The sequence below is a fragment of the Protopterus annectens genome, chromosome 6.part0 (genome assembly GCF_019279795.1).
Source record: "Protopterus annectens isolate FY-2018-M chromosome 6.part0, PAN1.0, whole genome shotgun sequence".
NCBI lineage: Eukaryota > Metazoa > Chordata > Ceratodontiformes > Protopteridae > Protopterus > Protopterus annectens.
In genome coordinates this window covers 1,372,844,007-1,372,866,637 of record NC_056737.1, presented here as the reverse complement: position 1 = coordinate 1,372,866,637, position 22,631 = coordinate 1,372,844,007, and the positions used below count along the sequence as shown (strand labels likewise).

Here is a 22,631-nt window from a genome sequence, read left to right as displayed (position 1 = left end):
TGCAGTCCAGGTTTCCCTCCCTCCTTCCCCTCTTGGGACAGGCCTATAGGCTAACACATCCTCATACAACCTGATTGGGGTATTCATTTATGATGTATTTGCTTGCAACTACTGTATTTTGATTATTTTGCACTGCATTATTACACAAATTTATGTATTGCCTTCCTTCTGGGGGCACCTGACATCTGGGGCAAGAAAAACTGAAGAAAATGGTGTCGGCTGGTTCCTTTATACCCCTGTCGCACTGACGTGAGGGAAGAAGCGACGACAACTGACGCCGGACCTAGACTTTGGAATTCGGCCGACCGAGGACCCGCTGCAGGAGAACCCATCTGTTATGACTGCAGCTGTATTAGCACTCGAACATCTACATTTATGGTAGGTACAAAACTGTACTATTTACTGCATTCAGCTGAACAGGTTGGAAAACATACTTTGCAATGTGGTTTTGATTCACTAGAGGCATCTTGTAGGGCTGCTGTAACTGGGTCTGTACTTAGAAGGCATGCTTGGCTTAAGGAGCAATCCTTGCCAGATCATGTTAAAGCAAAGTTACTGGATGCTCCCTTAAACCAGGACCGCCTGTTTGGCAACAAGGCAGAAGAAGTTCTTTAAAAGATGGAAGAAAAGGCTAAATCCATGCAAACTGTTAAGGATTTTTTACAAGTACAGCCTCCAAGGTTTAGTAGGCATTAATTAATTGGTCCTTTCCTGCCTCTTCCAGACCTTCAGTCCAAACCCAGATCCAGCAGAGCTCCCAGGCTTCAGTCCCAGGGTACGCACAGCACTAAGAAGTGGGGGGCCTCCACTTCCAAATCTGGGAGTAATAAAACTCCCCACTATGGTAAACTGTCTCAATGACTTCTTTTTAAAACTTCCAAACACTTCTCAACTGGCTGCCCCTTTGGGGGGGGGGGGGAGATTGCTCTTCATGCCAAGAACTGGGAACTCATTACGCAGGACAAATGGGTTTTAAATAGTGTCCCAGGTATACAGATTTCACTTCCACACGTTACCAACACCAAGCGGGTGGCCAGATCTACCCCCAGATCAGTGGGCAGAGGCCCAAAAGCAAGTACTTTCTCTCTTAAGCATGGGGGCTATTCACTTGACACCAGAAGAGGAAAAGGGACAAGGTTTCTACTTGAGACTTTTACTGGTACCCAGAAAAGACAATTCATGGCATCCTATCCTGGACCAGTCTACTCTAGACGCCTTTTTGGTGATTCCAAAATTCAAGATGCTGACTCTTCACCAGTTGCTCCCTATGCCAGGCAAAGACGCCTGGTTGGCAACACTAGATTTAAAGGAAGCATGCCTGCACATCCCAGTCAGGGAATCTTGCAGAAGATACCTTTGCTTCAAAGCAGGCTACATGCACTATCAGTTCTCTGCACTGCCCTTTGGCTTCTCTACTGCGCCCAGGGTATTCGCAAAGTGCCTAGCTCCAGTCATTGCATTTTGCAGGCAAAGAAATATTCAAATATACCCATATCTGGACGATAGTCTAATTCAGTCAGAAAGCCAGGACATACTTTTGAATCATTTGGCCTTTGTACAAAGGGTACTAACTTGTCTGGGGTACACCATAAACGAAAAGAAATCACACCTGGTACCCTGTCAACAAATTATATTCCTGGGAGCAAGCTGGAATACAACTTCCCAGATGGCTTTCCTCACGCCGGCAAAACAAATTCATTTGACAACCTACTTCAAACAAGTGGCCACAAAAACCCTGCTATCTGCAAGGCAAATACTACAAGCCTTGGGGTTCATGGCCTCTTGCATTCTTCTTATTCCATATGCAAGACTGCATATGAGGAAACTATAATGGTATCTAAAAAGCCTATGGTGTCAATTTTCTCAGGACCTAGAAGCAATGATTCCTGTCATACCTTGCCTACTCCTAGAGTTCCTTTGGTGGGCAGAGGCCTGCCACCAACACAAGGGACTACCATTCACACTACCCACTGCCGCCTAAACCCTAACAGTGCATCAGACTATGCATGGGGGCTCACCTGGCAGGGAAGTGCATTCAGGGCAAATGGAACCCAAGTCAAATGCACCTGCATATCAATCAAAAAGAAATGTTAGCTGTACAGAATGCTGTGATGGCCTTCAAGGACCACATTCTTCCAGGACAATTAATGGTAAAGACGGACAACACCACTGTTATGTGGTACATAAACAAGCAGGGGGGGATACCCATTCTTAGCCCCTCTGCAGACTAGCCATGGCATTGTGGAACACAGCCTTGAGCTACCAAGTACATCTACAAGCTCAATTCCTGCCAGGAAAACTAAATAAACTGGCAGATGGACTATGCAGAAACCTCATGGACCCACACATGTGAAAACTGGAACCAAGGATTTTCAACATGTTGACAAGCAAATGGAGGAGCCCAGATATAGACCTGTTTGCCTCCCCCCAGAACTATCAATTGGACAAGTTTTGCACAAGGTCTCCCCACAACCCACTTGTAATGGTGTGAATGTTTTGCTTGTCTGAAGAAGTTAGTGCAAGGTACTAACGAAAAGCTTTTATAGTGGCTTAATAAAATTTGTTGTTTTGCATGTTTTTTATGTTTGGACTGGCCTGACTCGAGTTCTTGGCTTTTGAATTAGCTGTGGTTTTCGCTAGTTTGTCTCAGCAGAAGAACCAGATTCTGCACCCTCAGCTTCAAACTCTGAACCTAGCAGCCTGGCTAATTTCCTGATCTCTCCCTTACCATCCCTCAGTAAACTAGTGATGGATATCGTTTGAGGCAAGGAGGCCTAGTACTAGAAAGTCTTATGCTGAAAAACGGAAAAGATTCTGTGCCTGGAACCAGTCTCAAGGGACGAGCACAGCAGCGCACAATTTACCTCAGATTTTATAATATTTAACTGAGATGCTTCACAAGGGCGTGTCTGTTTCCTCCATCAAAATTTACGCCTCAGCCATTTCAGCTCATTATAACACAGAACCCCACCCCTCTTCTCTCATCCACTGCTCAAGCAGTTCATCAGAGGGGCCAAAAATTTAAGACCACCCAGGAGAACTCCAACTCCAGCCTGAGACCTTAACTTTGTATTGGAGAAACTCACTCTCCCTCCTTTCAAGCCAGCTGCTACTGCAGATTTAAAATTTCTTTCTTGGAAAACAGCTTTCCTTTTAGCAGTCACTTCAGCTAGAAGGGTATCTGAATTACACGCCCTTATGGCAGTGGAACCTTTCATCATCTTTCATGCAGACAGGGTGTCCCTGAGAACCAATCCCTCCATGCCCAAGGTGGTATCCAGTGTGGCTCTTAATCAGTCCATCAATTTGCCAACCTTCTTTCCTAATCCACAGAACAAAGGGGAATGGATACTGCACTCCATGGATGTGCACAGACAACTTAGATTCTACTTGGACAGGACTAAACCTCAAAGGAAATCTGACCAACTGCTGGTGGCATTTGCTGCAGGGACAGAGGGTAAGGCTATTTCAAAGCAAACCATTTCTAAGTGGATAGGCCATTGCATTCATTTCTGCTATAAGCACCATGGAAAACCTATCCCGCAGGGGATCAGACCCCATTCCAACAGGGCTGCATCTACCTCTACAGCCTTTCTCATAGACGTCCCTACCAGGGACATCCTAGAAGCTGCTACTTGGAGTTCTGTACATACCTTCACCAAGCATTACCATTTGTCAATTTAAGTCCAGAGCTGGCTTTGCCACTGCAGTCTTGCAGGGCCTTATAGCTGGTCCTAATGCTAGCTAAATTCCTCCTTCCATCCTTAGCTTTGGGAATCTACCCAAATGTGATGACTGCAACTGTGAAACACGAAGAACATAGTACAGTTGTGTACACTTACCATAAATGTAGATGTTAGAGTGTATTCACTGTTGCAGTCCTGTTTACCCTCCCTCCAGCCCCCTGACTTCTTTTGGCTATACGTCTAATCTCCTTTATTATGCTTAAAAGCTTTTTGGTGTATTTTCTTTTTTGTTGGAGGTATAATCTTGTATTTTGATATATTTAATTGCTTCCCATTGGGGGGCATCTGACATATTGGGCAAGAAAAACTGATGTAATGGCGTCGGCTGCATGTTTTATACCCCTTACAACCTGACGTCACGGAAGAAGAGACAGCAACCGACGCAGGACCCAAGTCTTTGTTAATCAGGCCGACTGAGGGCTACTGCTAGCAGATAACCCAAATGTGATGACTGCAACAGTGAATACACTCTAGCATCTACATTTATGGTAAGTGTACACAACTGTACTTTCTCCCCCAACTGTAGCTACAGTGACCACAGACACTTCCCAGATAAGGTGGGGGGGCATTATCTGGGTCAGACTGTCAGAGGGACTTGGCAGGAACACTAATGCCATTTGCACATCAGTGTCCTGCAGATGAGAGTGGTGCTCATGGTGTTGCAAGCATTCCAAAACTATCTTCCTTCGGGGACAATTGCAATTCAGTCAGACAGGATGTCAGTGGTATTGTACATCAGCAAACAAGGTGGAACCAGATCCTACCCCCTATGTCGAGAGGCCCAGAAAGTTTGGCAATGGGCAGTTTCTTCTCGATGCTTTCTCACTGCGACGGATATTCTGGGGAAGTCCAACGTGATGGTGGACAAGCTGAGCAGGGCAATTTTAATGCCACACGAGTGGTCCTTGAATCAGAAGTTGCGAGCAGAATTTTTCGCAAGTGGGGCCAGTCGTTCTGCGACCTTTTTGCCACATCCATCAATGCCAAATGCAGCAGCTTTTTTGCCCTACATCCATCAATGCCAAATGCAGCAGCTTTTTGCCCTAATCCTCCCCACTGGGGGAGTCACCCAGGGATGCACTTGTCCACGATTCCCCCAGGACTTCTTTATGCCTTTCCACCCTTTCCCCTCATACCGAAGGTAATCCAGAAAGCAAAACTGTTGAGTTGCAAGATAATTCTCATTACTCCTATTTGGCCTTGTCCAATATGGTTCCCCTTCCTATGGCCTTATCTACAGAAGAGGATCCTTGGATCCTGGACCCCATGCTGGATATCTTGACTCATCAGTCCGGGACTCTGCATCCCTCCATACAAACTCTCAAGCTCACAGCTTGGTTGCACCACTTCCAGTCTTAGCCAGGCTTCCAGAATTGTCCCCAGCTGTAAGACATGTTTTAGTGTCTGCGCACAAAAGCACTACAAGAAAACTTTGTGAGCAAGTGGAAGAGATTTTCCTTTTCGGCAAATAAAAACCAATTGGATCTTCTCACATCTCCGATTTCAGCCATCCTGGAATTTCTGACGGAAATTTTTAATCAAGGGGTGGCAGCCGCTACTGTTAGAGTTCAGCTGGCTGCTATTTCTAACTTTCACATAGGCATCAAGGGATCAAGGGTTCAAACATTGTCTCACAGATTGTGCAAAGCCTTTTTAAGGGGCACATTCCTTCTAAGACCTCCTGTCAAAGAACCTCCATGACCGTAGGATCTAAATTTAGTATTGGCCTCCTTGATATTTCCCACTTTTGAACCAGCTTCTTCTTGTCCTTTAAAGTTTTTATCTTGAAGACCTTTTTTCTAGTATCCATCACTTCAGCTAGAAGAGTTTCTGAATTACAAGCTCGCTGTCTATTCATCCTCATTTGGTTTTCCATAAAGATGGAGTCTCCCTTAGAACAAATCCTTCCATCTTACCCAAGGTGTGTTCAGAACGAATCCTTCCTTCTTACCCAAGGTATGTTCTGAAGCCAGTCTAAGTCAGTCCATTGAGCTCCCAGTGTTATTCCCAAATTATGACAACAAGGCTGAATATAAACTCCATCAGATGGACGTACATAGACAGTTTTTATTTGCATAGAACAAAGAATTTCAGGAAATCTGACCAGCTATCTGTGTCCTTTGCTGAAAACAGAAAAGGAGTCCTAGTTTCTAATGTTACATTGTCTAAATGGCTTACAGATGCTATCACTTATGCTTATAGCAGTCAACATAAACATCTGCCAGGTAAAATTTGAGGGCATTCTACTAGAGCTGTGTCTGCCTCTGCTGCCTTTCAAGCCAGACTGCCTTTGGATTCAACTTGTGCTGCGGCCACATGGGTTAACCTTCATATTTTCATTACTCATTACAAAGTAGATATGGCCTCCCGGAACAGGACTTCCTTTGGTTCCACTGTTGTGAAGAATTTTTATTCCCTTGAGCCACCAGAGAAAGTAGCTGCTACGGATGCTGTCCCAACCAGCAAAATGAAGACGAGATGGGACAACATAACAAAGAAGTTATGTACTCACCATAACGTTCCATGTTTGTTGTCCAGTGTCTCGCCTTCATTTTTCCATCCCTCCCTCCTTCCCCCTTCCTGGATGATTTGGAGGAGTCTTTTGGCCCAATATCTTGTTCCCCTCTTGTGTTCTGGGGTCCTTTAAGATTTGTGCCTTTTTGTTGTGTGTGTGTGTGTGTGTGTGTGTGTGTGTGTGTGTGTGTGTGTGTGTGTGTGTGTGTGTGTGTGTGTGTGTGTGTGTGTAATTTTTTCTAAAATTACACAAATCTGATGTTAGTCTAGTGTTATCTTGCCAAACGAGATCTGGGTTTCTGCCACTAGGCTTCATGGAATAGAGTGCAGCCTCGAGCCAGCTCTTGAGCTTTAGTATAAGGCCAAGTCGGAACCGGTTCTCCGTTCCAAACCCAACCAGCAAAATGAAGGCAAGATACTGGACAGCAAACATGGAACTTTATGGTGAGTACATAACTTCTTTTTTAAATTTGTTGGATGCACACAGACACTTAAAATTTTTACCTGGATAGAATGAAATTGTTTAGGAAATCAGACCAATTGTTTCTATCTTTTTCAGGTACTCAACTAGGCAAACCAGTTTCCAAAGTTACCTTATCGAAATGATGTTTTTGACCAGAATAAGCTAAACCTATCAATCAAAGTCAAGGCTCAGTCTACCAGATCAGGTTCCAGTTCAGTGACCTTTCATTCTAGAGCCTCCATGGATGACATTTGTGCAGCGGCCACTTGGGCTACGTCTCATACCTTTAGCACTCATTGCAAATTGTATATGGTCTCCAGGAGAAGAGCATCCTTTGACTCTGTGGTGCTCAGGAATATCCTTCCATAGGGCCTCCAGGGACATAAAGTAGCTAGGGACTCTGTCCCAACAGTCAAGAATGAATGAAGATTGACAACATCAGATAAAGAAGTTATGTTCTTACCATAACATTCCATCTGTGTTGTTGATCTTCATTCATTCTGGACATCCCAACCCCCTCCAAAGACTCCTAGAGTTTCAGAACTAGTCCTGGTTTTGTAGTAGGGCAGTTGCTTAGACAAAGCTTCCACTATTTTATTTCTATGGGCAAAACTCGATCTGAAGGGAAGGGAAGAGAGGCACTATGGGTAGCCTTAGCTTGAGAGTTTCTGGCTGTCATGAACTTGATACAAAGGCCAAGTCAGGCCCCAACAATCAAGTATGAATGAAGATAGACAACACAGATGGAACATTGCGATAAGAACATACCTTCTGTTTTGGTGAAGCCTCTGCCACTTTGTCTCTTCAGGATAAAGGCAAGGCTTTACAGGAACTTGAACGTGTTTTTGTTTCTCCTGTCCCCAAGTTTCAGAGGAATTACCCCAATAAGCCACCCTTTGTATGCAAGCATTCTCGCCCTGCCCCCAAGGCAAGAAAGGTGGGAAGCAGGCTCCTCCTACTAAAGTTACTCAGACTTCTGTGCTCCAGAAGTCTCCTTTTCTTGATAAACCAGGTGCTGTCTGACTGTCCTATTCTTCCCAGCCACATTCCTCTTTCTCTTTGCCTTTCTGTATCTCTCCATTTGGTTAAAGATTACTCCAGGCTTCTGGGTTTTGTCCATTATCCGCCAAGGGTATTTCATGGTCTGGAATCTCACCCCCCCCCCCCAATGGGAATTCATCTGCCCCCTCAGGAACAGCTGATGTTCTTCATGTGTTCTTTCCAGGGGATGCTTCACTATCTCTTGACTCTGGGTACTATTCATGAATTTCACTATCTCTTGACTCTGGGTACTATTCATGAAGTTCCAGTTTCCCAAAGGAGGAGGAGGTTTTACTCCAGAATGTTCCTACTACCCTGGAAAGAGGATATTGGTGACCAATTTTAGACCTCTCCCATCTAAATACATTTCTGAAGGTTTCCTCATTTCGAATGCTGTCCCTTATGATGTTTCCTGTTTTGCTTCCTCAGGCTTACATGATGTCTCTGGATCTCAAGGATGCTTATCTTCATATCCCCACTGCTAGGAAATCCTTGTCCAAATGGAAGAGGTTTTTTGTTTGGTGTCTTCTTGTAATTTGGATCCACTTTATGTGGATGTTCCTTTGGTTCTGTCTTATCTGTGTAAATTGCTCAGTGCTGGGTTTGGCTTCTCCTTCTGTTAAGGCCCACTTATCAGCTATTTCTGCTTGTCTGCCTTTATTACCTCCTTTAGCATCTAGATTTGAAGCTAAACAATTCTTTAAAGGCTTCCCTCATATAAGGCCTCCCAGGAAGCCTATTCCTTCTCCCTGGGATCTGTAATTTGTTGTAGAAAAATTGACCCAGGCTCCTCTTTTGAGCATGCAGCCTATGCTTCCTTGAAACATTGCTCTTAAAATGTACTTTTGTTAGCACTTACTCCTGCCAGACAGGTGCCTGAGCTTTGTCCTCCTTTCTTGGTGATTCATAAGGACAGGTGTCCCTTCATACTAATCTTTTTTTCTGCCTAAAGTGGGGAATGAGTTGTCTCTTAATCAGTCCATTAATTTGCCCACTTTTTTCCCTTCTGTGCAGTCTGCTGGTAAGAAAGTGCTGCACACGTTGGATGTGCATAGCCAACTCGGATTTTGTTTGGATAAGACTTGCACTTCGTAAGTCTGACCAGCTCTTTGTTTCCTTTCATCCTAGGTCCTTAGGATTGGCTGTGTCCAAACGAGCCATTTCTTTTTGTTATTCCTTTCATGGTAAGAACCTTACATCTGTTAAAGCTCATTCTACTAGAGCTGTAGCTTCTTCTGATGCTTTTTTCAAGGGTTTGGATACTAACTCTATTCTTGAGGTAGCTACTTGGACTTCTCTGCATACATTTACCAAGCAGTACAAGTTGGATGAAATTTCCAGAGTTAGAGCTGTTTTTCTAGGACCATCCTTCATGGTTTCATAGAGAACTCTGCTGGCCCTTCCGCTTCCCTCTCTTCTTCCTGAGCTTTGGCACTCTCTGTGTTGTAATGAATACTGTAACAATGAAATGAAAGGACCTAGTACAGTTGTGTAAAATCTTACAATAACAGTAGATGTCCTTCTCTTCACTGTTGCAATATTCACTCCCTCCCTCTGCCCCTGGTCCATTTCTCTTCTGGATGTACTGATTACCTTTCTATTCCTTGGACTGGCATTTACTACTGGGGCTCTCAGTTCTGAGGATGGTACATCAGATGTCCCTTTTATGCCCTACGCAATGCAAGGAGCATATGTGATGTACGGTGTACCTAAAGGCTTTGGGTATACTGGCCAGACATTGGGCCACCCCAGGCAAGGGATCCCCAATTGTAATGAATACTGCAACAGTAAAGAGAATGACATCTACTGTTATGGTAAGATTTTACACCACTGTACATTCTTCCTTCTTATGGAATTCACAAAGGGCTGTTACCACAAGCTTCCTCGCAGATTGGACCCACTCCCGCAATGCATGGCGAGTTTGATGCACCTCATTCTCAAACAACTTTGTCTGTCTAGATGATTCAGTGTGGATTCCTTTTAGGCACTTTTCATGAGGATTTGCAGCCTGTACTAAACTAGGCAGTAAAACTTGTTACTAGGAAATATTGTATTGTCAAGTGGAAAAGATTTTCTAGTTGGTGCTTTACCAGTAACCAAGACCCTGTCAGGGATATGTACCACTGGTTCTGAAATGTTGGTGCAAGTTATTTTCTTCTGGACTGCCTTACTAAATACTTCTTGTGACAGGACACAAGCGACCATCTGTGATTTGAAAGAGCTGTTCCCTCCTCTATACTCTCATATACCACCCTAACACTATCTCCAAAATATCAGTACACGGAAATAGCATCTGGCACCTGTGTTTTTTTTAAAGAATGGAAGAGAATCATTCAGGATTCTTGGGGCATAATAATTATTCTGGAACAGGAGTACAGACTCTTTCTCTCTCTCTCGCTGTGTGTGTGTGTGTGTGTGTGTGTGTGTGTGTGTGTGTGTGTGTGTGTGCACACTATTTAAATAAATATATATAGATATATATATATACACATATAATATTGTATACATGCATACATTACATACACACACGCGCATACATATATATGTAGATGTAAACATATATAATGTACATTTTTTTTTCATGAAAAAGTTCTCAGGTATTCCACTAGTACCAAAAAGAGCAAGATAGAAGTAAGGCTATTCTATTCAACTTTTCAAATCAGAGGACTATAGATGGCGCTGGATTAAGAAGAGGACTCCAAGTTTTACTCAGCTGCATCAAGTTCGAAGAAAATATTGTCCTTAGGGGACCTGTTTTAGACTTATCAATGCTAAAGACATTTCTTTTGTTGCCGCTCTTCCGAATGTTGTCTTTACAGGCCTTCTTCTCCTCTTCCGTTAAGTTTTCATGGTAGCCCTAGAGCTGCAAGATACCCATCTTCACATAACGATAACCATAGCCAGAACAGATAGGGAGTTCATCAGTTTCAAAGCAGGGAGGTCCTCAGTACTAATTTACTCCCTTGCTCTTTGTTTTTTTGTTCTACAACCAGGATTTTCCCACTGTGTGCAATTTTCAGTAATGTCCTACTACATGACCAAGGGCAGTCACAAACCTTCCTCAATCACAACTAGTGCCTTCCCTGCAAGTCCAGTCTCTGGGAGCCTTTCTGGCCACCAAAACCAAGGGGTGACCCTCCCAGAAGGTAAATTTCCTGACAACTTATTTTACAGCCAGGGAAACTTTAAGAAGACTTGGCACATGGTCTGCTTAATTGTAATGGTCCCCTTGGCAAGAATTCAGTTGTAATAAGGAAAAGCGAGGGCCAAAATGACTTTTCCCTGGTGCCCAATTCCTTTGCTGCTTTATATCAAAAAGAAGCTGTCTTGTCAGATAAAGCAAGTGAAGATCAGTCATACAGTCCCATTCAGGCTAGGCCCAGACACCAACACAGTCACCACTGATTCCAAGGATTTGGCCTGGGCAGAGCTCATTCAAAGGGGCTCAGGATTCAAGGGATCTGGGGAAGACTCTCAGGGAAGAAATACAGTGCAATAAAGATGATGGCTGTCATATTAATCACAAAAAGCTTTGAAACAGATCAGGCTGAGTAACCCTACACATCTTAATGGACAACACAACAGTGATGCAGTACGTCAACATGTGGGTGACACACTGCTCTTTTGCATGCTTGTCCTGGATATGTTACTTGGCTTGGTAGTCAGGCTTGACCATCTGGGTGTCTTGCATCCCTTTTCAGAAGAATTCCTTTGCAGACCATTTAAGCAACACAGAGACAGATATACAGCTGAATAGGTGTTGAACAGCGTTGCATCTCTGGATTTGGTTTGCAGGTTGGTTTTGGCAAAAATCAATCTTTTTTCCTGTCCAGCAAACAGAGAATTTTATACCAAGACACCAATCGTAGGGGCCTCAGGAACAGATTTCTTTTCATTAACTCGGGCAGGTCTGTTTTTCTATACCTTTCCTTTACTCTTCCTCCTCCTCAGGGTAATACAGACCGTAAAGAAAGTCAAGCCATAAATGCTACTCGGAGCACCCGGACAGCAAGAATAAATCATATTCTGTCACCCCAGCTTGTGGATATTTTAACCAAAAGTAAGAGCTGGCAGTTTGGATGAGCTAGCACTTCTCCCCTTTAAGCACATGTTTTCTGAGAAAGTGCTTGCCTTAAGTGAGGATACAAAGTGAAATACAAGGAAGTCATAAATAGCAAAATGGAAAAGATACTCTTTGTTGGCAGAGAAGGGCCCTGGACCCTAACCAGTCTTCATTGTCTGTGGTAGCCAGACCTTTTATAAATTAAGATTGCCTTGTGCCTCTCTGAAAGTACACAGCTGCTCTCTTTGCCTACAGTTTATATCCCCCAACTTCTTTGCTCTGTGTTACTAGTAAAGCACTTCAAATGAGGTCTGACGGCCGAGCAACAATATATTAATATATCCTCCATGGGACTTCAGCTATGTGTTAATTTTTATTTATTTATTTATTTATTTTTGCCATCATTTGAACCAGTGAACCAGCTGCTGTAGCACCCCTCAAATACCTGACTTAGAAGACTATTTTCTTCATGTCTGTTAGAACTTTCAGGAGGCTATCAGAGTTACAGGCAACCCCTTTTTTTTCCACAGAAGATAGGGTATTCCTCTTCAACCCCACATTCTTGCCTAAGGTGTGATGACTGAAGTCTGTAAGTATAAACTCTCTGCGCTGTCCTACCCCATAGAGCAATAATGAAAGGATCTTTCACACCTTGGATTTCTTAGATTCATAGATTGTTACTAGGCTAATGACCAGAGACCTTTCTAAATCTAGCCACGTTTTCCCGAAAGAATGATGTCCTTTATCCAAATAGGACATTGAGGGCCAGGCATTTATAAGCTACCTCTCTCCTCATTCTTATGGCCTCATTAGCACAGCATAAGTGGACTGTGACTGTGTGACCTTGTAACTCATTTTTGGTTTGTTTGGATATTTTGCAGAAACCCTAATGTTTATTGATGTTTATTGATATCAGCTGGGTATGACAACCCTGTGTTTCCAAAGGTTAGCCAAACAATCCACTTATGCTGTGCTGACGAGGAACATAAAAAGGCTGAAACATGCATGCCCCCCAGCTAGTGGGGTTTGGCTTTATGGCCTGAATTTGTCCATAACAGACTTGAAAAGGATAAAAAGTTATGGGCATTAAGAGCTGCCATATAGCTGAAACACCTGATATCTTTAAGGGGCCATTTGCATATATCCCATATTTCCTCTAGTACAAGAGGTTTTAAGGAATCACACCGTGGAAAAGCTAGCTTGGCTAGATTTTTCTTGTAGTTTTTACTGATTGGTTTGTTTGTGTAACCTTGATGTTCATCGTGCATACAGCTGCAGTCATAACAGATGGGTTTTCCTGCCATCAGTCGGGTCCTCGGTTGGCCGAATTCCAAAGTCTAGGTCCGGCGTCGGTTGTCGATTCTTCCCTGACGTCAGTCCGACAGGGGTATAAAAGAACCAGCCGATGCCATTTTCTTCTGTCTTTCTTGCCGCGCGGTGCCCGAAGCAGAAGCAGTTCACAAGTGCCGGTCGGCCAGCTCCTGAGATTACGAATATCTGCAACCGAAGTCTTCTTGAAAGCTAAGTACCCCGTTGGGGAAACTTTTCTTGCCTCAGACGGATGTCAGACAAAGTTAATAATTGTATTTCATGTGGGAAGCAAATACCGCATAAGGATTTTCATTCCCTCTGCATTCCTTGCTTAGGCCCAGACCATGACGTCTCGGCCTGCCGATTTTGTGCTACATTCAACAAACGCACCATTAAGTGTCGGGCGGAGTTCGCCCAGCACTTTTTTGGCAAAAATTTTAACTAAATAATGTCGTCGGATACTCCCACTCCAGTTTTGACTAAAAGACGCAAAGATAAGGACCGACACACGAGGTCCGCGGCCTCTACCGACACCACGCCAAAGCCGATTACAGGTAGTCCGGTTCTCAGCGAGGTGCCTACACAGCCCCTGACTACAGACGACACTTCATTGGCGGTGTCTTCTGTACCCGAGGTTGCAGGCTGTTCGGCCCACACCCCGACTACAGATACCGAAGCCACTCTTGGCGGTGAAACTCAGAGTTTAGACAGGTCTGCCTCCTCTCAAGGTGTCTTCAGGCCTTCCTCTTCTTTTTCTATCAAGGCTTTCACTAAGTCTAAGACAGCCATGCATCCTAAAAAACAAACCCCACAGGGCCCTTCTCAAGGCCCCATGCCTAAAAAGCAGATGCTCAAAATGGCTGAAGACTTAATTTCTCTTATCAGGGGTTCTCAACCCCCCCAGAAAAAAGGACCAGAGTGGAGGAAGAATCCCCCTCCTCGGACCAGGCTTCCATTATTTCAGAACATTCTGATGACCAGGAACATTCATACTCCCCTTTTGAAGATTCTGATACAGAGGAGTCCATTCCCTCCGTCTCCCCCCCGAGGATTACTCTTTTGGGGAAACCTTGCATACCTTGAGGGAACACTTCCACTGGGAAGGTCAAGAGTACTCAGACTCCAAGAAAAGGCTTAGGGATTTTCTCTTGCTCCCTCAGCACAGGCCTCTGGCTATACCCCCTGTCTTGGATATCCTTGATGATGTGTATTAGGAGTCCTGCCTTAACCCAGACTCTTTACCTCCAGCCCCAGTCAAGCCTGACAGGTATTACCGGGTTCCTGACTCACACCAATTCCTTTACAAAAGCCATGTGGCTGACCCAGAAACTATCTCACAGGGCCCCAAGGGAATTAAGGCCTCCACTGCTAAAAATCCTTTACCTTCAGAGAGGGATTCCAGAGCTTTAGAAAGGTGGGGGAAAAAGGTATACACCTCGGCCACCTTATCCATGAGGGCGTTAAACTGCCAGTTCCATATGTTAAAGTACCAACAGTTTCTGTTATCACAGTTGAGAAGCAAAATGTCACAACCTGAACAACCAGATTTAAAGGAGTTGCAGGATTTGATACATAGTGCAGAACAAGTAGGTAAACATACCTTGCAATGTGGTTTTGATGCTTTAGAGGCCTCATGTAGAGCTGCTGTTACAGGATCAGTCATACGTAGACATGCTTGGCTCAAAGAGCAAACCTTACCAGATCATGTCAAAGCTAAATTACTGGATGCACCTCTGCAAAAAGATGTATTGTTTGGTGTTAAGGCTGAGGAGGTATTAAAGAAAATGGAGGAAAAGGCAAAATCAATGCAAACAGTGAAAGATTTCCGACAGGTACAACCTCCACGTTTCAGTAGAAACTGGTCTTCAAAAAATTGGTCCTTTCCAGCCACGGACAGACCCCAAAGAGGTAGATACAGGCGCCCGAGGGGTAGAGGGCAATCTCAAGGATCGTTTAGAGGCAGACAATGGCAAGCACCTACCCAAAGAGGTAGTGAGGATAGTTCACAGCCATTCAGAAAGCAGAACCAATGACTTTCCCCTTTGCATGCCAAGCAAGGCTCAAATGGCAGCACCTTTAGGCGGAAAACTGGCATTATTTTTGAAAAATTGGCATATTGCCACAAAAGACAAATGGATCCTGCACATTATAGACAGAGGCTACAGATTCCACTTTCACACCCTTCCAAAAATGAGAGGCATGCCAAACCTGCCACACAATCAAAGGGCAGAGGCACAAAAACAAATTTCAGATCTCATGGACATGAAAGCTATTCAAGAGGTACCTGCACAAGAACAGGGTCAGGGTTTTTATTCCAGACTATTCCTGGTACCAAGGAAGGGCAAAGATTGGAGACCTATTTTGGACCTATCCTTCCTAAACACATTTTTACTCGTGCCAAAATTCAAGATGCTCACATTACAGCAGCTTCTTCCCATGCTGGGCAAGGAGTCTTGGCTGGTAACATTGGACCTCAAGGAGGCATACCTGCATGTCCCAATCAGACAAGATTGCAGAAGATACCTCAGATTTCTTGCAGGTTCAACACATTATCAATTCTCTGCATTGCCCTTTGGCATATCTACTGCGCCCAGAGTGTTCACGAAATGCCTGGCATCAGCAATTGCCTACTGCAGACTTCAAGGGATACAAATATACCCATATTTGGACGACTGCCTGATCCAAGCGGACAGCAAGCACATACTTCTGGAAAATCTTGCTTTGTAATAAGGTTGTTGAATTCCCTGGGATACACGGTCAACAAAAAGAAATCAAGGCTAATTCCGTCTCAAACAATAATATTCCTGGGTGCCAACTTGGATGCAAACACCTAGATGGCCTACCTCACGCCAGAGAAACAAGGGCAACTATCTCAATACTTCAGAAAACTGGCAGCTTTCACCAGGCTGACTGCAAGGAAAATCCTGCAGGCTCTGGGATTCATGGCATCTTGCATACTACTAATCCCATGTGCAAAGCTGCATATGAGGAAACTTCAATGGTACCTGAAAAACTTATGGTCTCAGCACAGCCACAGCTTGGAAACAATAATACCACTAATTCCATGTCTTCAAAAGGAATTTCTGTGGTGGGCTCAAGCATGCCAAACAAACACAGATCTCCCATTCTGCAAGCCTCAAGCAAGTTAAACCATCACAATAGTCGCCTGGGGGGGGGGGGGCGCACATGACAGATTGGTGCATTCAGGGCAGATGGTCCCAAAAGGAAAAGCACCTACACATCAATCAAAAGGAAATGCTAGCAGTAATAAATACAATTATAGCTTTCAGAGACCTGCTGCATCCATGCCAGCTATTGATAAGGACAGACAACACCACAGTAATGTGGTACATAAACAGGGAGGAACCCACTCATACCCCCTATGCAGGCTAGCCATGTCTCTTTGGAACATGGCTCTGGAATTACAAATCGAGCTTCAAGCACAGTTCCTGCCAGGCAAAGAAAACACGCTGGCAGACAACCTAAGCAGAAATATGACAGATCCACACGAATGGAAGTTGCATCCCCAAGTTTTTTCAAAGATAATTCAAGCATGGGGAAGGCCAGACATAGATCTGTTTGCCTCCCACAGAAATCACCAGTTGACAAAATTCTGCTCAAGGACCTTTCATCCACAGGCCTGGAAAGTGGACACACTCTCTTTCAGTTGGACAACAATGACAGTATATGCCTTTCCACCTCTTCCTCTGCTGCCCAAGGTTCTATTAAAATCCAGAGCAGACAGACCAAAGATGATTCTCATCGCTCCAGACTGGCTAAGGCAACACTGGTACCCACTCCTGAGGAGCCTAACGCATTCCCCACCATGGATCCTCCCTCTAATGCCTCTTCTACTGACTCAGCACAACTTCAAAACTCTTCACAGTCAGCTGAAAACACTCAATCTAGCCGCATGGAAGATTCCTTAAAATCACAACAGACCCTACTCTCCAAGGAGGTACAGGATGTCATTTTGGAGGCCAGAAGACCTACTAGAAAAGCCTACTCCGCCAAATGGAAACAGTTTTGTGCTTGGAATGAGAAAAAGGGCCAGAACCCTGGAATACTGAATTTACCTCAAATATTACAGTACCTAGCTGAGATGCTAAGCAGTGGACTTTCATTCTCTTCCATCAAAATCCATGCCTCGGCCATTTCTGCAGAATACAACACTGGTCCTCCTTTATTCTCTCACCCCCTCTTAAGACAGTTCCTCAGAGGGGCTAAGAATATAAAACCCCCAAGGAAACAGCCAGTACCTGCTTGGGATCTCAATTTCATTTTAGAGAAACTGACTTTGCCTCCTTTTGAGCCAGCTGCCTCAACAGAACTGCAATATTTGTCTTGGAAAACAGCCTTCCTGCTGGCTATCACCTCAGCTCGCAGGGTTTCGGAACTACAAGCCCTCATGGCTGTGCAGCCTTCCATCATTTTCCATCAGGACAGAGTTTCCTTACGAACCAATCCTTCCTTTATGCCAAAGGTAGTATCCAGGGTAGCCTTGAATCAGGCTATCCACTTTGCCTACCCTGAATCAGGCTATCCACTTTGCCTACCTTTTACCCCAATCCTCAAAACAAAGGGGAAAGACTACTACATTCCTTGGACATTCACAGACAACTACGTTATTATTTGGACAGAACAAAGCCTTTCAGAAAATCAGAGCAACTCTGTGTCCTATGCTACAGGGGCTCAAGGGAAGCCTATTTCAAAACAGACAATCTCAAAATGGATAGCCCACTGCATACGCTTTTGTTACTCTCTTCATGGTAAAAATGTACCTGCAGGCATCAGGTCTCACTCCACAAGGGCCACAGCTACCTCTGCAGCTTTCCTCAGGGGGGTTCCTACCAAAGATATTTTTGAAGCTGTCACTTGGAGTTCTGTGCATACTTTCTCCAAGCACTATCACCTGCCTTTATACTCCAAATCTAGAGCAGGTTTTGCCACTGCAGTTTTGCAGGACATCCTGGCTCCTCCTAGTTCCACCTAGTGCCTACCACCCCTTTTTTAGCTTTGGTATTCTACCCATCTGTTATGACTGCAGCTGTATGCACGATGAACATAGTAGTTTTGTACCTACCATAAATGTAGATGTTCGAGTGCTAATACAGCTGCAGTCCAGGTTTCCCTCCCTCCTTCCCCTCTGGAACAGGCCTAATGGCTAACACCTCCTCATACAACCTGATTGGGGTATTCTTTTATGGTGTATTTGCTTGCAACTAATGTTTTTTGATTATACTGTATTGCATTATTACATAAATTTATGTATTGCCTTCCTTCTGGGGGCACCTGACATCTGGGGCAAGAAAAACTGAAGAAAATGGCGTCGGCTGGTTCTTTTATACCCCTGTCGCACTGACGTCAGGGAAGAAGCGACGACAACCGACGCCGGACCTAGACTTTGGAATTCGGCCGACCGAGGACCCGCCTGACAGCAGGAAAACCCATCTGTTATGACTGCAGCTGTATTAGCACTTGAACATCTACATTTATGGCAGGTACAACTGTACTTTACTCATTGTTTTGGTTTACCAGGGAAGTCTACAAAATCGGGTGTAAAAGACTGTCTCAGTAGTATCTGAATTTCTATTTGGCTTCCATTTTTCATGATGGAGCTAGCTATTGTACTATTAAGGTCCAGCTAGTTGCAATACTTAATTTTCATGTAGAGAAAATACATTTGTCTGTAGCCTTCCTTGTTCAAGGCACTCTGGGATCCCATTCCTCCTTGTGACATGAACGTTTTGCTTCAGGTTTTAATTTATCATTCCTTTGAAGCTGTGGCTCATGCTGATATCAGATTTCCTTGGAAAACTTTATCTCTGGTGGCAGTCATCTGCTTTGAGAGTATCTGAAACACAAGCCCTGTTTTTCAAACTTCCATATCTTATTTTTAACAAGGTCAGAGTATCTTTACAGACAAACCCATCCTTTATTCCAAAAGTGGCAGCTGAAACTTCTTTAACGCAATTTATTCAGCTTTTTTTCTTTCCCAAATTTTTCCAACAAGGGGGCTGTATGTGCTACACTTGCTGGACATGCATAGTCAGCTCTGTTTCTATCTTCACTGTACTAAACATTTTAGAATGTCTGATCGACTGTTTGTCTCCTCCTTCAAAGCCAAATTAGGGCAAGGAGTCTCCAGAGTAGCTATCACTATGTCTTGCTGACCGTATCTCTTGTGTACAAGAAGGGATTTACCTTGCTAAGCCCATCAAAGCCCATTTTACCAGATCTGTGTCCACTTCCATTACTTTCTTTTCAAGGGCATCTGTTGATATTGTGCAGCTGCCACCTGGTCAAAGATTCGTATTTTAATTTCTCATTACAATTTGGACCTGTTCTTCAGAAGTATGGCTGCTTTTGCTTCAGCGGTCTTCCAGAATATCCTTCTCTGAGACCACCCTAGAGATCTCTAGCTGAGGACTCTTGTCCTGTCTATTGACGACTGGATGTAAGAGACATGATAGAAAAGCTGTGTACTTATAACAGTTAGATCTGTGTTTGCTTCTGTCCTTCCCTCCTTCCCTATATAAGGAGTTAATTTCTTTTCTGGTATGATGGTCAGACCTGGTGCTTTTCGCATACTCCTTAAGCACCACATGAGAATATAAGTGTATGGTTACAACCAGGATTTTGATTGTTAGAGATGAGTTCCGCATTTTGTGGAATTGTGGCAAAATTAGTCTGAGGTAATGTTGGATATAGGAGGGGATTATGGATAAGGGGAGGAGCCTAAGCTTTGGATCTTAAAGTCTAGAGTGGCTGACGATGGAACTGAGGTTGAATTTGAAGAACCATCCTTTAAGGAAGGATTGAAGCAGACAACACAGATCTATCATTATGGCAACTACATAACTTTTGTTTTATAGTGGGGGAACATGCCTCCCCAAACTCACCTTCACAGCAAGTACATATGTCATCAGACGTGAATGTAATATAGACTTATGCTGAGATTTTTCAACCCTTCTGCAGACCTTCATTTTGCTTCCAAATGGTCTTTTCTTAACACTACTTTTTGAGTTGTGTTTAAATATTTTCCTTGTATCTGTGAATTAAGTTACCAATGAAACATCTTTCACTTGACAAACCAGTAAGACTGAAACGTTTGTACCATTTCTGAATGGAAGTTCTGTAGACAGGTTGCATAGATGGTGTAGTTTGTGTTTTCTATTATATGTTAATATGCACTTTAAGAAAATTACAAGTCATACATTTTACTTTTTGTAGCCCCCATTCTAAAGTATAGAATGCTGATTGAAACTAGTTGACACTGATCTTTTTTTTTTTTTTTTTTTTTTTTTTTTAATTCAAGGCTGTCCTCGCTTTAGCTGCATCTTGGACGTCAAGGCAAGTTGGAGAGCGAACCCTAACTGGCACTGTAATAGACAGTGGTGATGGAGTCACACATGTTATTCCAGTAGTAAGTATTAATACTTGCTTCCAGTTTGGTATGACATTTTCGGACTTTGCACATTATTGGTAGCAGATAACTAATGACTTTAGAAGAAAATTTGATCTGTTGAAATGTCAAAGCTTGAGTGGTTATGGTCTGTCGTGTCTAGCTGAGAGCTAGAGCTTGCACCCACAAATGTTCCCCTTTTCCCTTGATTACATTATTGTCTCTCCTTCTCCTCCTCTCTCGCTTGCCGATGAAAATTTTAAACCTTCTGTTTCATGAATTGCTGTGTTCCACTTTGTATCCCTTGTAAACATATTAATACTGAAGAATCACATTTGTTTCACCTTGTAACTATTATTGTAGTCCTTGCTTTCTTTTCTTTCTTTACTACCTTTCTCTTTCAGAGAATTTCCTGTCTTGTTTTGTGAAGGGGAGGTCCTTACTCTTGTCACATAAACTTAGTGCCATTCTTGGAAAGGTTACAGAGTCCGTGGTCAGCGGTCAGTCGGTGCGCACTGCTTTTCTTGATCTGGTGAAGGCTTTTGTTGCTATTCCTAATGGTAATATTGCTAAAAAATTAAACATACTGTAAACCCCTGCATTGTCTGTTTGATTGCAAATTTATTATTCAGCAAGTTGTGGAAGTTGGCATTATCCTATCTGAAAGTAAAATTTCAACTAGAGGGTGTACCAATTGAATTGGTACTGGGGCCTATTTAGCATTCATTTTACAGATTTCAAAGCCAGTTTCCAAGAAGTGTGGTTGATCAAGTTTGCTGATGACCGCAAGCTGGGCATGATATTATCCATTCATCCACTGATGCTAAACATCTCCTGGAAGGATTTGGAATATGTACGTAGCTGGCGCACTCAAATGGTCTTAAGCTAAGTGCAGAAGTGGTGCAACATAGTAACTTTTGGCAAAAAACTGATATGTCATTTTTATTTATTTATTTTACATTTGTTGACCGGGCTAGTCCAGCTGGATATATGTCCATTTTCAGTGGAGGCCCAGGGAGAAAAGCTCCAATGGTTATTACAAGTTTAAACAGAAATAGCCATAACAAGATGAAATTTATAAACAAAGTGAGTTAGTACACGCAATACACATAAATCGTCTTACAAATATGGTAAAATAAATTTTTTTTTTTTTTTTTTTTACAATGGTCATACAGTATATATGAGATAACATACATCTACAAAGATGTTATGTAAGGTGTAAGGGGGGAGCTATCAAGGATACAGGTAAAAGAGTAGGAAAGAATTAAGGTAGAGGAAAGGAAGAAGGAAGGTTAATTTGGGTTGGTACAGGAACAGCGCCAGTATTTATTGAGATGCATTTTCAGTTGTCTTTTAAAGAGTGGAAGCGTGGACAAAGATGAGATATCGGATGGCAGTTTGTTCCACATTTTTCCAACAGAGTTGAAAAAAGGCAGTCACCTGCAGAGTTATTGGGTTTGGTGATATTAACCAGTAGTTTGAAGAACGTAGGTGTTTCAGGTTATTGTATGGAGTAATGAGGTTAGAGAGTATTGATGTTTTAGATGGTTGATATAGAATTTTGTGAGCTATTAAGAGCTGTTGATAAATGAGCTTGTTAGGAAGTTCAAGCCAACCTAGTTGTTTTAGGTTCGGACAGTGGTGAGTTCTGAACATAGATCCTGTAGCAAATCGAGCAATATTATGGTAAGATGTAGCAAGTTTCTTGAGGTTATTTTTAGAGAGGTTAGTATAAATAGGGGAAGCATATAGAAGGGTAGAGATAAGGTGAGATCTGGCTAAGGTGGTCCAAGCTTCAGGTGTAAGGAAGAGTTTGATTCTATAAGGGGATCCAATCTTTTTGTTAACTACTTTTATTGTGTTGTTGATATGAGAATCAAAATTGAGATTGTTGTCAATAGTTATTCCTAGTATGTATTTATAATCCATATGTTATAAATGGTGCTCCATTTAAGGAAGATAGTGTCATGCAAGACCTAGATACTGTGAGGAAAATTGTTTTGCAGTGGATCATGTTTCCACTATAGTCAGGAAGTCCTATCAGGCCAGGTTAATTTTCAAGAGTAACACCAAGATTCCAAGAAGTCA

The 22,631-nt window shown here is 43.2% G+C and overlaps 1 protein-coding gene across 1 annotated transcript in view; it reads left to right on the top strand.

The window, feature by feature from the left end:
- ACTR3 (actin related protein 3) overlaps nucleotides 1–22,631 on the top strand; it is an 859,006-nt gene that overhangs the window by 456,020 nt on the left and 380,355 nt on the right. The window contains exon 6 of the mRNA XM_044074929.1: nucleotides 20,457–20,564. Within this exon, the coding sequence (XP_043930864.1) occupies nucleotides 20,457–20,564 (108 nt within the window). The remainder of the gene's footprint in view (nucleotides 1–20,456; nucleotides 20,565–22,631) is intronic.